This window comes from Carcharodon carcharias, chromosome 10 (assembly GCF_017639515.1).
Source record: "Carcharodon carcharias isolate sCarCar2 chromosome 10, sCarCar2.pri, whole genome shotgun sequence".
NCBI lineage: Eukaryota > Metazoa > Chordata > Chondrichthyes > Lamniformes > Lamnidae > Carcharodon > Carcharodon carcharias.
The window spans coordinates 24,027,992-24,045,900 of record NC_054476.1 but is presented as its reverse complement, the minus strand read 5'-3'; the positions used below and the strand labels follow the sequence as shown (position 1 = coordinate 24,045,900).

The window sequence follows — 17,909 nt, the reverse complement described above, 5'->3', positions numbered from 1 at the left end:
CTAGGCACAGGTTTCATCTAAACAAGTCACACAACTTGTCAGGTGTTCAGTGAACGCATGCAGGCAGATCACTGCTGGAGCGGCAGGTGGGTGGTAGTGAGGGACAAATCGGCAGCTCTTCTGGGAAGAGAAGAAGTTGGGACCCAAGTGAGCAGTGGCAATCAAGGGGGAGGTTTGGCAGGCAAGGGTACCACTGATTGGCCAGCATAGGGCTTGAAAATCTGCGTGGAATCCATTGAACATTTGGTACTAATATTTACCGGACTGAATCCTGGGATGAGAGTGTTTTTCAAAAGAGGAGCAATTCAGCAGAATGGGTCTGTTTTCCCTAGCATTTCGAAGGAATTATTGAAACATATAAAATTCTTAAGGAGCTTGACAGGATAGAAGCTGAGAAACCATTTCCCCTGGCTGGGGAATCTAGAACTCGAGGGTCACAATCTCAGGATAAGGGGTCATACTCCTTGGAAAATAAGTGTCCAAATGGGGTAAAGGAACAGAGAGCTCCTTCAGTGCAGATACACAAATCACCACAAGTTAATAAGGATGTGCATGAACAGGTTAACAAAGCCACAAAAAAGAAAACACTGGGTGTATTTCTAGAAAGATAGAATTGAAAAGCAGAGAAATTAGGTTAAACTTGTACAGGACCTTGGTTAGACCACAGTTGGAGTACTGGTCTCCATTTTATGGGGGGAAAAAGGCACTGGAAATGGTGCAAATATTTACAAGGTGATACAGGAACTAAGAGGTTTTCCCGATCAGGAAACATTGAATAGGCTGGGGCTCTTTTCCCAGGAAGACCTAATCAAATCTTTCAGATTAGCAGGGGTTTGATAAGGTAGACAAGGATGTTTCCATTTGCAGGGTTGGCCAAAAATAGAGGCCAGAAATAAAAGATATTCATAATACACTGAATACGGATTCAGAAGAAAATTCTTTAATCGGGGTTAGTTAGAATGTGGAACTTGCTACCACAGGGAGTAGTTGAGGTGAATAGCTTAGATGCATTCCAAGAGGAAGTTAGATAAGTATATCAAGGAGATGGGAATAGAAGGATATGTTGATGGAGTTAAATGTAGAAGGGTCAGGCTAAACACCCAAAAGGGCCTGGCCTGTTTTTATCCTGTAAATACTTTATAAGCCCCAAGAAATTTTTGAAAGCTCCCAAAGTGGACTGCAAATACAATGGGACACATCACCTCATAAAAGAAAGAAGCTTGTTTGGTTCAGCCTGAATGGAAATACATTAAAGAAAGAGCTGCATTTCTCAAGCAAGCGTCCAAAGTCCAGAAAAAGCTCCAGACATACAGCATCTACACATAGCAGTAGATACAGCTAACGGTGACTTTGGCAAAGATCATATTCCCTCATTTGAAATTGTTGGATCGCTAACCAAATAAAATGCCAACATGCTCATCAACAACAAATAAGTCAGGATTCAGCTATTTCTAGTATTCCAGTAAATGTTTTACCTCGGAATAAATACTTGATACTGTTGGATAATCCAAGTGAGTGAGCACTTTGGAATGCTAACAATTCACTCCTCAGGTTTCAAATAAAGAAGAATTTAGCCAATGGAGAAAAGCTACCAGAAATTCCTAAGCACAACACTGAACAGCCTTGAGTTTCAAATGATCCGAAGTGGATGTAGCCTGTTCTTAACAGTGGAAGCCATCCAAATAAACAACTTGAGGGTGACAGACCATCATCACGGAAGGTACATCAAAGTAATGGCCTGTGGCCAAGTACTAGGATAACTTTCAAGGCAGGGTGAAGTTTAACCACCAATTACCCTGGAGCAGGTTTGTTTGAAACAGATGGGATAAATTTTCTCAGATAGAATCTTACAAGCAAAGGAGGTGGCCAATCGGGCCATCATGCCTGTACTGCACATCTTGAACTGGCTATCCAATTAATTCCACTCCACCCATTCTTCCCTGCAGCAGCCCCCACCCCCGATCCCACAACAGCTTTGCAACTTTCCTCCTTCAAATATTTATCCAATTCCCTTTGAAAGTTACCAATAAATCTGCTTCCACCATTCTTTCAGGCAGTGCATTCCAGATCACAGTTTTTTGCTTTTATCAGAATGTTTTAATGATTGTGCATGTCTAAGAAATTGGAAAAATCTGTCCGATTAAAAAAGGGGAAAAAATCAGCAGCAACTAAGATCAGAGCATATTTTGCAAGCCAGCGTATTCCAACTGAGCCTATTACAGACAACGAATCATTGTTTAGCTCAGGTGAGTTCCAATAGCTACACACAGCCTTACTCCATTTGTAGGCTGATTAAGATATTCAGAGTCAAATCACAAGGCAGAGAACTTAAGGTTGTAAAGACACTCCTGGAAAAAGTACACCCATCTGACACAGATATTTATCTCACTCTTCTTGACCGGTACAATAAACCAATCGAAATACTGGGCAGCTCACCAATTCAGAGATCATTCATCAAAGCAAGGCACTCATTCCTACAACCGGATGTGAAACTGAGGCTAGTAAGTAAAGTGGGCGTGTGAAGCTACACCCAAAACATCCACCAGGTCTGGTTCAACAATGAAGCTCAACTCGCAAACACTTCCTCCTACCTCTCCCTGGACCATGACCCCACCACTGAACATCAAGCCATTGTTTACAGGACTGTCACTGACCTCATCTCCTCTGGAGATCTTCCTCCCACAGCTTACAACCTGATAGTCACCCAACCTCGGACGGCCCGCTTCTACCTCCTACCCAAAATCCACAAACAGGACTGTCCCGGCAGACCGATTGTGTCAGCCTGTTCCTGCCCCACGGAACTCATTTCTCACTATCTTGACTCCCTTCTCTCTCCCCTTGTCCAGTCCCTTCCCACTTACATCCGTGATTCCTCTGACACCTTACGTCACATTAACAATTTCCAGTTCCCTGGCCCCAACCGCCTCCTCTTCACCATGGACGTCCAATCCCTCTACACCTCCATCCCCCACCAGGATGGTCTGAGGGCCCTTAGCTTCTTCCTCGAACAGAGGCCCGAACAACCCCCATCCACCACTACTCTCCTCCATCTGGCTGAACTTGTTCTCACACTGAACAATTTCTCCTTCAACTCCTCTCACTTCCTCCAAATAAAAGGTGTGGCTATGGGTACCCGCATGGGCCCCAGCTATGCCTGTCTCTTTATGGGGTATGTGGAACATTCCTTGTTCCAGTCCTACTCTGGCCCCCTCCCACAACTCTTTCTCCGGTACATCGATGACTGCTTCGGTGCTGCTTTGTGCTCTTGTCAGGACCTGGAAAAATTTATTAATTTTGCTTCCAATCTCCACCCCTCCATTATTTTCACATGGTCCATCTCTGACACTTCCCTTCCCTTCCTTGACCTCTCTGTCTCAATTTCTGGTGATAGACTGTCCACCAATATCCATTTCAAGCCTACCAACTCCCACAGTTACCTCGACTACAGCTCCTCACACCCCGCTTCCTGTAAGGACTCCATCCCATTCTCTCAGTTCCTCCATCTCCGTTGCATCTGTTCTGATGATGCTTCCTTCAAAAACAGTTCCTCTGACATGTCCTCCTTCTTCCTTAACCGAGGTTTTCCACCCATGGTCATTGACAGGGCCCTCAATCGTGTCCGGCCCATCTCCCGCGCATCGGCCCTCACGCCTTCTCCTCCCTCCAGCATGCTGCCACCACCAAACACATCTTCCCTTCACCCCCCCGGCGGCATTCCGTAGGGATCATTCCCTCTGTGACACCCTGGTCCACTCCTCCATCACCCCCTACTCCTCAACCCCCACCTACAGCACCTCCCCATGCCCACGCAAAATATGCAACACCTGCCCCTTCACTTCCTCTCTCCTCACCGTCCAAGGGCCCAAACACTCCTTTCAAGTGAAGCAGCATTTCACTTGCATTTCCCCCAACTTAGTCTACTGCATTCGTTGCTCCCAATGTGGTCTCCTCTACATTGGAGAGACCAAACGCAGACTGGGCGACCATTTTGCAGAACACCTTCGTCTGTCCGCAAGAGTGACCCAGACCTCCCTATAGCTTGCCATTTTAACACTCCACCCTGCTCTCTTGCCCATATGTCTGTTCTTGGTTTGTTGCATTGTTCCAGTGAAGCTCAACGCAAACTGGAGGAACAACACCTCATCTTCAGCCTAGGCACTTTACAGCCAACTGGACTGAATATTGAGTTCAACAACTTTAGATCTTGAACTCCCTCCTCCATCCCCACCCCCCTTTACATTTCTTCCCCATCCCTTTTGTTTTTTCCAATAATCTATATAGATTTTTCTTTTCCCATCTATTTCCATTATTTCTAAATGTACTCCACCCATGGTTTATTTCACCCCACCCTCACTAGAGCTACCTTGCTTGTCCCGCTCTACAATCTGAATTAGCACATTCTTTTAGATAATATCACTAGTTCTGTCGAAGGGTCATGAGGACTCGAAACGTCAACACAAGGTACAGATAACCCTGGTGGGGGTGGGGTGAAGGAATCAAAATAGGCTAAAAGGTAGAGATAAAACAATGGATGGAAATACATTTAAAAATAATGGAAATAGGTGGGGGAAAAAATCTATATTATTTATTGGGAAAAAAGGGGGGGGTCGGAAAGGGGGTGGGGATGGAGGAGAGAGTTCATGAGGTTAATATGGGCAGAGCTGCCTAATCACTTCACAGTAAACAAACCACTGTCTCAACAGAAGGCCAATGCTCGTAACCAATAAAACAATGAAACCTCCATAAGAGAGAAGCTTCTTCCCATTGCCTAAGGAGTGATAAAAGTCATGTCAAAACTATGAAATAATGAACAGGTGAGTTTTATTATTGTTGACCTATCACAGAAACATTTCATTTAATTTCAGAAGAGGGCTGCATTCATATTGGTCTAACTTTGTCGATAGTAACGCAGTAGTAAATAGTAAGTTAAACATTAAAGTTCCCTGGTTGTTCTCTTTAACCTGGTAATGCTTGTATGATTGGAAGCTGAGATAATGGATGAAAAAGGTCAGTGAATACAAATTGTTCTTTTCTAGTTTGTTCATTACTGAAACCTGGAAATGGATTAAAAAAATAAATGGCTGCAAGATAGGGTAGTCGTTAGAGTCCTGTTAGGCTTGGGTAGGGGTGAAATACTGAGTGGAACCACTGATATTCCTAATATACATCAGTGACATCAAATCAGGAACACAATGCAGACTGAGCACGGAGGAAAACGAAGAATGCACCTCAGAAATCAGGTAATGGAGGAGTTGAATAAAACACACGGCTAGGCAAAGCGTGTCATACGGACTCGAAAAACGTGTGAAATGTGATGCACACAAGTGTAAAGTACTGCACGAAGGTGTGGGAAATGAGGGACATGCTCTCCAAGAATGGTGTTAGAAATAGCCAAGGATGAACTTGCAAAACAGCCTTGGGAGACATTATTAAACTTCACAGGAGTCGCTTAACTTTTGGCAACAGTAGACAATGGGTGGCAGTCGAACGGCAGCCCATTCTACACCTTTCAAAATTCAATTCCAGATTTCTCCAGATAATGAAATGTTAGGAATTCTTACATACGCAAACCATCTCTGTCTTTGGGTGTGTTTACTCTGCAACTTTAGTGTTGATGCAACACTATGTTCTTGTACTATAAATCTAGAACCTAGAGGCTTGCCCTGCCTCCAAAGTGAAGGGAAATTCCATGGATGCAGAGGCAAAAAAAACCTTAAACTTTGGAAATCTGAAATTAAAACAGGAAATGCTGGAGCCACTCAACAGGTCAGGTAACATCTGGGGAGAGAAAAACAGAGTTAAAGTCTGAGGTCGATGACTTATCAGAATTATATGGCTTGGGACGTCCATGGAGTCTTGCGCGACTGCATTCCAGAATTAGATTGGGTTCCAGACCCGGATTTACAATGCAGAAATCTGCCATCATTGTAACAGGAACTGTTTCTGCACAGGCATCAGTCTGGTCACTGTAAACATTGCCTTGTTTTGCAATACCATTCACCAATTAGAGACAACATAGTCTCGAACCAAAATCTGAACAAAATGCCTCTAGATATTGAAAAGTTTCCAAGAGATTCACAAAATCCAAACTGGTAGAGCCAGCTGCCCGGAATTTCAGCAAATGGCCACAGGCACTGTTCAGGGTGCGGAGAGAAAATAAATCAAATTGGAAGCAAATCCCCACCAAGGCGGCCCCCCACACACAGACACACACACACAAAACTGCTCCAGCGCACTCGACTGAAAACCACACCACCCCCCCACCCCCCCCCCCCCCCCCCCGCCTCCTTTACTTCCTTGAGGGAGAAGGGAAACCCAAGAGAAAGCAAAAAATGACACACCTCTCTGGGACTCGTGAACCTCAGTTTTGCTCTGGTAATCGAAGCCTAGGGCGCTCTTGTCCACTCGGTCTGCTTGCACTCCATACTTCCCCCCAAAACCAGTACTGTAGTCTGAATAATTCAAGATAGCAAAAGCATCAACAAACGCAGCATGCAGCACCTCTGATAGTGGCAGAAATGCAAAGGCCCTTGATTTAGCAACCGTAAGCAGTCCAGGTATGAAGCAGTACCAGAGAAAACAAGTGCATTTTATTCATGTGTTGTAGTGAAAACACAATAAGCAGGAGGGTGAGCTTTAACGGTCTTAAAACACACCTGAAAAAACTAGTGGAAGATACCTCTATAGTGGGGCAAACTACCCAGGGTTTGCTGTAAATATGCATTGCTAAAGATTCAAATTTGCCTCCTGCTTTAATTTTCACTGCCAAGGGCAAAAGTATATTTCTAGCAAAATCTGGAGATGGGGCTAACAGATCAATCAATATCATTTAATATCATTTTAAACAGTGTTTAAACTGTTTTCATCCTTTTTCGGTGAAATACGATGTTCATTTTACAACTGATTAAAAATAAAATCAAAGTATTGGGTTCGAGTTGGAAAAGATTAACTAAAATGGGGAGGCAGCTAAGATTCCAGTTAAATAATCTGGGAGTGGTTCACTGGGCATCCCATGAAACCCCAGATGCAGACACACAAGAGTCAACGCAAGGCTTGTGGCGGGGGGTGGGAGAGAAAGCAGGGGGTTCAAGGGATAATCATAGACAGATAAGCACAGAAGGAGGCTGTCCAACCCATTCCCAATAAAGCGAAACACCTATTTTTATAAGACCACAAAATTCAACCAAGGTTATGCAAGTAAAACTCCAATTTGAACATCACATCCACGTCATTATCATCAGTTATTCCTTCTAAAATTCAACTGTTGAAAGCGCTGTACCTTTTTGTGACGCGTGCTTGGCAGTCTTGCCTTCATATTCAAAGCCCACAGCAGACTGTAAGAGTTAGAAAACATTTATTGATGCAACGTTCACACGGATTGTGCATCTGCAAAAAGTAATCTCTGAGAACTCAGGTTTAGGAGTCAGTGCGACATATTGCTCAGGTTATTGCCTGTGAAATACTTCAGGCTTCTTCTGAAAAGCCGCTGCAATTTGGTCACCAGTGTAACGCTGCGTGGCAGCTAGAGAAATTTAGTCACAATCCTTCAGGAACAAGAAGTGCAAGGGAGCCGAAACCTCGAGGTTTAATATGGTGGGTAAACATTGCAAACTCTACTGTAGCACCACTTTGGAAACAAAGTTCAGCAAAAAAAAGGATTTGAGACAATCCCAGAGGACAATAGTGGGAGAAAAAAAAACTGATTGGGGTAGGTGGGGGCTGAGGGAAAGGGGTAAAGGGGTTAAGAGAGAAGAAACGGGGCAGGTGGTGTTCAAACATTGCTAACAGGATCAATACCACAAATGGCAATAATAATTTGGCCAGAGCAGAAATAAGACCTTCGATCTGCACAGAAAACATCCAATAATTTTACAAATGAGCTTTGGTACAATATTCAGCAAAAGCATAATACTTGACAGTAATAGAATTAGCTGTTTTCAATTAACACCTACATAAACACAAAACTCCCAAAGCAAAAGTTACTCTTATCTGAATATGCACCAGAGTTTTATTTCAGCCAGCCTCCACCATCTGAACCCAAGGGAAGGATGATGGTTTCACATTTCCTCCTTTCTCTGGTCACACTCAAAATACTTACAGCCAAAGCCAATTCATAAACTAACACTGTGGCAAGTCTCTTTCTGGTTTAGGATTAGAATGCAAAGTTCAAAACAAGGGCAGGATGGGGTGCAGGTTTTGCGGGGGTAGGGGGCAGGCAAGGGGGTGACGGAAAGAGGGGTGAAATTGGAGGGTATGGACCAAGCCTGAATGAGAGAGGAGCACAACTGAACAAATCAAAAGGAAGCAGTTTTCCCAGTGTTCCATTCCATTCTCTGGGTTAGGCATCAACTGGGTACCTCAGGGCATTGGTGCCTAGAAAGAATGACACAATGGTTTGCACCCAAAGTGTGTTAACTAAATAGTCCATTGGGGACTCAGGGAAGGGGAGGGTAAGGTGAAGAGCAAAATGAGGAATCTGCGTCTTTTTTTTAAGCTCCCACCCCCATGTTTTTTTTTTAAGTGCTGCAAGTGTAGAGATCAGCTGCCAGGCTTCTGATTAACAATAATGTAAAGGGTTATGGGTGAACGACATTGAAGTGTCCAATCAGCCGTGATCGTATTGAATGGCGGAGCAGGCATGATGGGCTGAATGGACTTCTTCTGTTCCTATGTCCCAATCTCCAATCCCCAAGAAGCAGCTACTAGTATAGAACATATTGAGCACACTGTTCCTGCAGAGCTTCGGATTAATAGGCTGGAGGAGGGAATCTCAGGACAATCAATCCTATTTTCCCTCCACCTTACTGATCTTTCTGCTGCTCTTTCCTTCCCATGGCCCTGTACTATTTCACTCCTTTCAGAATATCTTACACTGCCAAGGTCAAGTAAATATTTCCACTAAATAAAAATGCAGGCAAGTAATATCTGCACACAGGAGACCAAGATTAGTGAGCCATCTTTACTGAATTTCACAGGGGAATCTACTTTAAACAGGCTTCTATATTCTGAAGAAGCACTATGCTTGCATATTTATTTGTGGAACAAGGTTATCTGAAGTGCCAAAAGAAAGATGGTGAACACATCGCTTGTTACAAGCTCCCACCCAGCCCATTCCCAAAACCACAATCTTGCTAATTTTCTCCCCTCCTTTTCTGAAAACTTCAACAGTTCCCTGCAGCCTTGCTCAGCTAATGCATTTCCCTCTTGCGCCTTGCTTAACATTAGTCACGTGTTAAATCTTGACAGCAAGCACAGGCATCATATGCAGGGGAAAGCTGCAACAGCCAAATTCGTTGCACCATTGTTGGCTCTGCTGCACAGGGGAGGAGTAAAAAAAGTGTGGGAATGCAACAGGGGAATAGATAGGCATTTCTATGGCTGCAAACGAGACTCCCGGATGATATGTTGCTTCCCTGGTGCTGGGGTCAAGGATGTCTCGGAGCAGCTGCAGGACATTCTGAAGGTGGTCGTGGTACACATTGGTACAAACGACATAGGTTTAAAAAAAAGGGATGAGGTCCTAAAAGCAGAATATACGGAGTTAGGAAGTAAGTTGAAAAGTAGGACCTCAAAAGGTAGTGATCTCAGGATTACTGCCACATGCTAGTCAGAGTAGAAATAGCACAATACATCGAATGAATATGTGGCTGAAGAGATGGTGCGAGGATGAGGGTTTCAGATTCCTGAGACATTGAGACTGGTTCTGGGAGAGGTGGGACCGGTACAAACTGGACAGGTTACGCCTGGGCAGGACCAGGACTGATGTCCTAGGGGGAATATTTGCTAGAGCCATTGAGGAGGGTTTAAACTAAAATGGCAGGGAGATGGGAACCTATGCAAGTAGTCAGAGGTGGGGGAATCAAGGGCAAGAACAAAAGACAGAAAGGGGAATAAGAAAAGTGATAGGCAGAGAAATCAAGGGCAAGAATCAAACAGGGCGTCAGTGAAAAATAGTGGGGATGGGACAAGTAATATTAAAAAGACAAGCCTTAAGGCTTTGTGCCTTAACACGAGGAGCATTCGCAATAAAGTGGATGAATTAACTGCGCAAAAAGATGTAAACAATTATGATATAATCTGGATTACGGAGATATGGCTGCAGGGTAACCAGGGATGGGAACTGAACATCCAGGGGTATTCAGTATTTAGGAAGGACAGAAAAAAAGGAAAGTTGCCCTAGAAATAGTGGATGCATTAGTGTCATTTTCCGATATTCTATAGACTCTGGAACAGTTCCTACAGTTTGGAGGGTAGCTAATGTAAGCCCTCTATTTAAAGAAGGAGGTAGAGAGAAAACAGGGAATTATAGACCAGTCAGCCTGACATTGGTAGTGGGGAAAAATTCTAGAGTCCATTATAAAGGATTTCATAGCTGAGCACTTGGAAAACAGTGGCAGAATTGGACAGAGTCAGGGAAATCATGCTTGACAAATCTACTGGAATTTTTGAGGACGTAACTAGTAGAGTTGATGAGGGGGAGCCAGTGGATGTGGTTTATTTGGACTTTCAGAAGGCTTTCAACAAAGTCCCACATAAGAGATTAACATGTAAAATTGAAGCGCATAGGATTGGGGGTAGTGTATTGAGATGGGTAAAAATCTGGTTGGAAGGCAGGAAACAAAGAGTAGGGATAAACGGGTCTTTTTCAGAATAGCAGGCAGTGACTATTAGGGTACCGCAGGGATTGGTGCTGGGACCCCAGCTATTCACAATATATATTAATGATTTTGATGAGGGAAATAAATGCAATATCTCCAAATTTTCAGATGACACAAAGCTGGGTGGGAGGGTGAGCTGTGAGGAGGATGCAGAGATGCTTCAGTGTGATTTGGACAAGCTGAGTGAGTGGGCAGATGCGGTATAATGTGGATAAATGTGAGGTAGCAAAAACAGAAGGCAGATTATTATCCGAATGGTTATAAATTGAGAGAGGGGAATGTGCAATGAGACCTGGGTGTTCTCGTACACCACTCGCTGAAGGTAAGCATGCAGGTGCAGCAGGCGGTAAAGAAGGCAAATGGTATGTTGGCCTTCATAGCGAGAGGAATGGAGTACAGGAGCAGGGATGTGTTGCTGCAATTATACAGGGCCTTGGTGAGACCACACCTGGAACATTGTGTGCAGTTTTGGTCCCCTTATCTGAGGGAGAATGTTCTTGCTACAGAGGGAGTGCAGCGAAGGTTTACCAGATTGATTCCTGGAAATGCAGGAATGAGGAGAGATTGAGTCGGTTAGGATTATATTCACTGGAGTTCAGAAGAATGAGGGGGGATCTCATAGAAACCTATAAAATTCTAACAGGGCGAGACAGGGTAGATGCAGGAAGGATGTTACGGATGGTGGGGGAAGTCCAGAACCAGGGATCACAGTCTGAGGGTACAGGGTAGACCATTTAGGACTGAGATGAGGAGAAATTTCTTCACCCAGAGAGTGGTGAGCCTGTGGAATTCACTACCACAGAAAGTAGTTGAGGCCAAAACATTGTATGTTTTCAAGAAGGAGCTAGAAATAGTTCTTGGGGCAAAAGGGATCAAAGGATATGGGGAGAAAGCGGGAGCAGGCTATTGAGTTAGATGATCAGCCATGATCATGATGAATGGTGGAACAGGCTCCAAGGGCCAAATGGCCTACTCTTGCTCCTATTTTCTATGCTTTCTGTGGTTAGTATTCGAAAATGGGGCGTCATTTTTTATTCATTCATGGGTTGTGGGCTTTGCTGGCTGGGCCAGCATTTATTGCCCAGATGGGCATTAAATGCTGGCCCAGCCAATTAAGCGCACATCCCACGAATGAATTTTTAAAAAGGGAAAAAGGGAAGGGAGGTATGACCTGGAACTTCTTTCATTTGAAATCCACACACACACACGGTGCAGTATCACAGCTGTGTTACTGGTTAGTAATCCAGAGGCCTGGTCTGTAAGGTTCAGCTGTTCAATCAATACAGACCGTCTTGAGTCACTGGGGAAGCAAACAAATCTTTTGATCCAAAGAATCCACAAGGTAACTACACATTTACTGCAAATTCAACGAGTGTGAATATATGAAGTGGTGGTTTAGCCATTCTTTAACTTTTAACGGTGAGGTGTATCAAGTGGCCCCATGGACAGTGTGTAAAGTGAAACGTTGGCACACATGTGCAGTCAACGTGGCTGAATGCCTGCAGCTTCAGTACTTGCCTTATCGACCCTGTCCTTCTGTACACCGAACTTTCCACCAAATCCCTTTACAGAATCAGTTTGAGAGCAGTGTTTGGAGAGTTTAGCAACATATTCATGTCCAACAGCTGACTGGAAAGATGAGAGAATCATGTATTAAAACGATAACATTTCAAAGCCATAAAAGGTCACATGTTGCCTTTCAAGAACCACCAAATTTAAACCAGTCTGTCACTCAGTCACCCTCATTCGGCATTCATCCATTGTCGAGCAAGACATAAATTATTACAGCCTTTTAAAACTATGGCCCTTTTCAGGAATGTCCTATTTCTTCCAGACCACATGCAAAATATCCAGATTATTCAGTAAAACCACAAGAAGTTCAAATCTTATCAACAGGATTCCAGAAACATCTCTGCAGCACAGTTTGGCATTATGTCAGAATTGTATCGCCACTCAACCTCAATAGAGGAGCAGATCTGTTGGCTTAAAAACAATTGGAAGGGTCAAATAATATATTGATATTGACATTGACTTAGAAAACAATTGTACACTTTTTTTTTTATTAATTTGCGGAATTGGGCTTCACTGGCTAAGCCAGCATATATTGCCAATCCCTAACTGGCCTTGGCGGGGGGAGGGGGGTGCGTGTGAGCTGCCGTCTTGAACTGCTGCAATCCCTGTGGTGTAGGTACACCTGCAGTGCTGTTAGGGAGGGAGTTCCAGGATTTTGACCCAGTGACAGTGAAGGAACAGCGATATATTTCCAAGCCACTCACCATCCTGACTTGGAGGGGAACTTCCAGATGGTGGTGTTCCCATGTGCCTGCTGCCCTTGTCCTTCCAGATGGTAGTGGTCATCGGTTTGGAAGGTGCTGTCTAAGGAGCCTTGGTGAGTTTCTTCAGTGCATCTTGTACTTGGTAAATGCTGCTGCCACTGTGCGTCGGTGAAGGACGGAGTGAATATTTATGGAAGATGTGCCAATCAAGCGGATTGCTTTATCCTGGACGGGATCAAGCTTCGGGTGTAATTGGAGCTGCACTCATCCAGGAAAGTGCGGAGTATTCCATCACAATCCTGACTTGTGCCTTGCAGATGGTGGACAGGCTTTGGGAAGTCAGGTTACTTGCTGCAGGATTCCTAGCCTCTGACCTGTCCTTGCAGCCACAGTATTTATGCGGCTGGTCCAGTTCAGTTTCTGGTCAATGGTAACCCTGAGGATGTTGATACACACACACTCCAAACATTTAGGCTTCCCACTGTGGGCTTCTGATGAGCTTGGCAATCAGATTACAGCAGCAAAATACTAAGAATGCTGAAAATCTGAAATAAAAACAGAATATGTTGGAGACGCTCAGCAGTTCTGGCAGCATCTGTGGAGAGAGAAATAGAGCTAACGTTTTGGGTCGATCAGAACAATTCTGACAAAGAGTCATCAACTGAAACGTTAACTCCGTTTCTTGCTCCACAGATGCTGTCAGACCTGCTGAGCATTTCCAACATTTTCTGTTTTTATTAGCAATCACATTGTTTTAATTTTTTTTGCAAAACTACTAAAGGCAATGTAGATAAACCCAACACAACTCTTTGACCCTGCATCTGTTAGCAATTATCATGCATCAGTTTTACAAACAACCAAGTCTTAGTTACTCCAGCTGTATTTCAGGGTTAAACTGGTTCAAGTCACTAGCAGGATATGAGCCACATATTACACAGCATTTATCGCTGGCTTCAACTTTCACCATTGTTCAGATGAAGTGAGACACTGTACTGTTAAAAACAGGCTGCAGTTGCAGTGAATACTTACTCCAACTTCTAAAAACAGCAGAGGAGGCTAGAAAGTTTCCGTTACTTTGCGATGCTGATTAGAAAATGGAATTAAAGATAAACAAGGCTCCGTTCACTTACTTAAACTCATAACCGACACACTAACACAGAAGCACAGGCTGAATCAGATTTTCAAATATTTTCACAGTTGGAACAATAAGAATCATTCATGAATCACCAGCACGTTGGAATATTTGCTTGGTTACAAAAGGGCAGTGTCAGCATGTCTGGTCTGCAGTCTTTAAAACTTGCAAGATGAACTGCAAACACTGAGTCTAAAGCACAGGAACAGGCCATTTGGCCCAACTGGTCCATTCTGGCACTTATGCTCCATGCTAGCCTCCTCCTAGCCCTAACCCCATCTACACATCCTTACCCTTTCTCGTGTGTTTATCTAGCCAGCCCTTAAATATTTACCTCATCTACTTATTGTGGCAGTTCCATATTCTTACCATTCTGAGTAAAGAAGTTTCTCCTGAACGCCCTCTTGGGTTTATTTTGACTATCTTACATTTACAGCCTCTATTTTCGGTCTCCCCTGCAAAAGTAAACATTTTCTCCAAAGCTGCAAACCTCTTCCTAATGGTTCACACCGATTCGTCACTGGCTGCCCCTAGATTCGAGGATGACGTCTACTTAGGGGTCACGGGTTTCTGCCGTGGGTCATGTGACTGAACAGGCCGATCCTTGACCTACAGATCTTTAGGCACATGGGGGAAGGATGCCCAAGAGGGTAGTGAGAACCAGAGTGCAGGATTTGCTTCCTTTCTCTACCTCATCATTAAGACATTGGGACTCAAAGCGTGATGTGGCTTGATGGGCAAGTTGTCTCCAATCTGAATAACAGCTTCGAGAGAGTTTCAGAGTGTTTTTGAAGTGTTTTCTTTGTTCTCCCCAGAAACAATGGCCATTTAAGAGGTGAGAGAACAGGACCTGGCATGGGAGGTAGCTTTCAGCCACCCGGAAACAGTGCCCACTCCATCAAAAATGATTCTGTTGGAGTTTTGTAGGATTTTACCATTTTGAAGAGCAGTCACATTGGACTTCAAACATTAACGGTAACATTAACGGTTTCTCTCTTCACAGATGCTGCCAGACTTGCTGGGTGTTTCCAGCACTTCCTGTTTTCATTTTTGATCTTGGAGGACTTTTGCCTGAATGTTTGTGGAGCTGGCATCAAGAAGGGCACTACAGCTTGTTCGACGGTCCTCATGTTGAATCTGGAGGATGCGGAGGAGGCATTGCTGATGGAATTTCTCTAGCGTTTGCCGCCGATACATAGTCCAGGTCTCAACTCCAGTTCAGGAGCGCGGTGACGATAACTGCACTGGACTTGTGTTGACAATCCTTCCGTAGTTTGTAGGAGGATCATCTGGGACAGCTGATCCAATGTTGGATCTCCTCGTCAATGGTGGCCTTTTGAAAGAGGTGGCTGCCAAGGTGTGGGACATGCTCGACAGATTCCAGAGTCTCTCCTTCAACACATATGGGAGGTGACCAGGTGTGGGCTGTTATATTTGGCTGACCAGGTGTGGGTTGATAGGAGGTTCATTCTGACTAAATTCAAGGACTGACCAATTCACAGGCCTTCAAGTTGTGAGTGGAAAGATACTGCATCATGGCGGTTATGCCCATCCAGAATGGCTGAATTGGCTGGGGTCCTTTATTCTCAAAAAGGGAAAGCTAAGAGGTGACTGAATAGAGTTCCATATATTTATGAAGAGGTTCATAGGTTAGATGTAGAGGAGATATTTCCACTTGTGGGGGAGACCAGAACTAGAGGCCATAAATATAAGATAGCCACTAATAAATGCAACAGGACATTCAGGAGAAACTTTTGTTACCCAGACTGGTTTGGCAATATGGATCTTGCAAGCAAAATGAATAGTTGGGCCAAATAACATAGATACATCAAAAAGGGAGCTGAATAAACACGAGGGAGAATGGAATGGAAGGTTATGCTGATTGAGAAGTAAATGAGGGTGGGGGGAGGCTTGTGTGGAGCATAAACAGCAGCGTTGACCAGTTGGGATGAATGGCCGGATTCTGTGCTGTAGACGATGCTTTTAACGTGAACAATTTAGCCCATGTTCTCGAATAGCACTTTGGCCTCTTCAACTCATTCGCTGTGAAAGGGAGTTTAATCTTCACTTCAAATAAAAACAGAATGCTGAAAATGCTCAGCAGCTCAGGCTGTATTTGTGGAGAGAGAAACAGAGTTTCAGGTCAATGACCTCCCAACAGAACTGCAAAATGTTAGCGGTGAACAGCTTTTAAGCAAATGCAGAGCCTGGAAAAATGTGGGCACCCTGGAGTGGGGTAAGATGGGTGGGCGGCTGCAGTGTGGCGGGGAGGGAAAGGGCAAAAGAATAAAGCCTGCGATAGGGTGAAGATAGGAGGTGATTAAATGACAATAAGGGCAGTGATAACGTGCATTTTCCCACAAAAACGCTGCCTGACCCGCCGAGTGTTTCCAGCACCCTCGGCATTTTCTTTTGGTTTAATCTTCTCTCGCTGGTGTTTTTTTTTGGAGCGCCAAGACAAATGATCACCAGCAGCTCCAAGAAACGAAAATTGCGCTTCCGAAATCTCTTGATATCGATTCCACATGGATAAAGCGCAAGCTCCTCGTCCACGCGCCATTCAGAGCAGAAACCCTTTGTGATCTATCCACACAGACCGTCGAAGCTGAAGCAGCCGCTGTACATAAAACTCAATCCATTCGCTTGGAGCTCGCTCAGCTCCTCAGTCCTGATGACCCACAGATTACTCTTTAGAAAATCAGTGGAAAGTTACCTCCCGTTCAATCAATTATCTGCTTGGTTCAAGCTCATGTAAACATTTCTTATTTTAGCACGGGCAATTAATCACCTTTCTGCTCCATCAGGTTTAAAAACAGTAATTTCTAACTATGAATCACAGAAACCGAACGCTTACAATACAGAAGGAGGCCATTCTGGCTATCATGTCCATGTTTCTCCTCTGCAAAAGCAGCTCAGTTAGCCTCACTGCCTTGCCTTTAGCCCACAGTCCTGCAAATTGTTTTTCTCTTCAAATAATTATTCAATACCCTTTTGAAAGCCACAATTGAATTTGCCTCAATCATATGAGAAATGAAAGCGAAGGTGATTAACTAGTTCCCAAATGTCAATCCTTCATTGAAATTCGGCCGAATGCGCACAACAACAACAACCTGCATTTATGTAGCACTTTAACAGGTGTTTCACAGGAGCAATTATCAAACAACATTTGGCTCCGAGCTACTTGAGAAGACATTAGCAGGTGAACAAAAGCTCTATCAACGGGATAGGTTTTAAGATGCATATTGAAGGAGGAGAGAGCGGTAGATATGTTTAGAGGAGAATTTCCATAGCTTGGGGTCTTGACAGCTGAAGAGATGGCCACCTATGATAGACTGATGAAAATCAGGGATGCACTGTAGGCTAGAATTGAAGGGGCACAGATATCTCAGATGGGTGGAGGGGTGGAAGCGATTACAGGAGGTAGGAGGGGAAGCCATGGAGGGATTTGAAAACAAGGATGAGAATTTTTAAATTGAGGCGTTGCCAAAGCGAAAACCGGTCAGCAAGCACAAAGCATGCTGGATGAATCCAACAAGTCTGAGAGCTTCCCAAATCGATTTGCCCAACTGTTTCCTTTTCCTGCTGAAAACCATCAGTCTCAGTTTGTTATCTTCCCTACTGCATAATAAAAAAAACTCAACAACAAACACAAACCTACATTGTGCTACTGTCTGATGCAACAGTGGAGCAACAAGTTTGTCGGGAGCACAAAAATCCGAGGCTGACTCCAGTACAGCACTGCTGAGGCCCCATATGTACTCTACAGTGAACATAAAAGATCCCATCCCATGGCACTATTTCCAAGAGGAGCAGTGGAGTTATCCCTGGTGCCTTGGCCAATAT

At 44.1% G+C, this 17,909-nt stretch overlaps 1 protein-coding gene and 1 non-coding gene across 6 annotated transcripts in view; both read right to left on the bottom strand.

Moving 5' to 3' along the window:
• LOC121283361 (src substrate protein p85-like) overlaps positions 1 to 17,909 on the bottom strand; it is an 83,627-nt gene that overhangs the window by 43,338 nt on the left and 22,380 nt on the right. For 3 of the 5 annotated variants that reach the window (XM_041197848.1, XM_041197849.1, XM_041197850.1), the window contains exons 5-7: positions 12,177 to 12,287; positions 7,280 to 7,334; positions 6,342 to 6,452 (exon numbers count right to left, since the gene is read on the bottom strand). In XM_041197848.1, coding sequence (XP_041053782.1) covers positions 6,342 to 6,452; positions 7,280 to 7,334; positions 12,177 to 12,287 — 277 coding nt within the window. The remainder of the gene's footprint in view (positions 1 to 6,341; positions 6,453 to 7,279; positions 7,335 to 12,176; positions 12,288 to 17,909) is intronic. The other 2 variants (XM_041197851.1, XM_041197852.1) reach the window with 1 other exon arrangement.
• On the bottom strand, positions 16,512 to 16,646 carry LOC121283708. Its single transcript, XR_005944354.1, has one exon. It is a non-coding gene; the product is annotated as a U11 spliceosomal RNA (small nuclear RNA).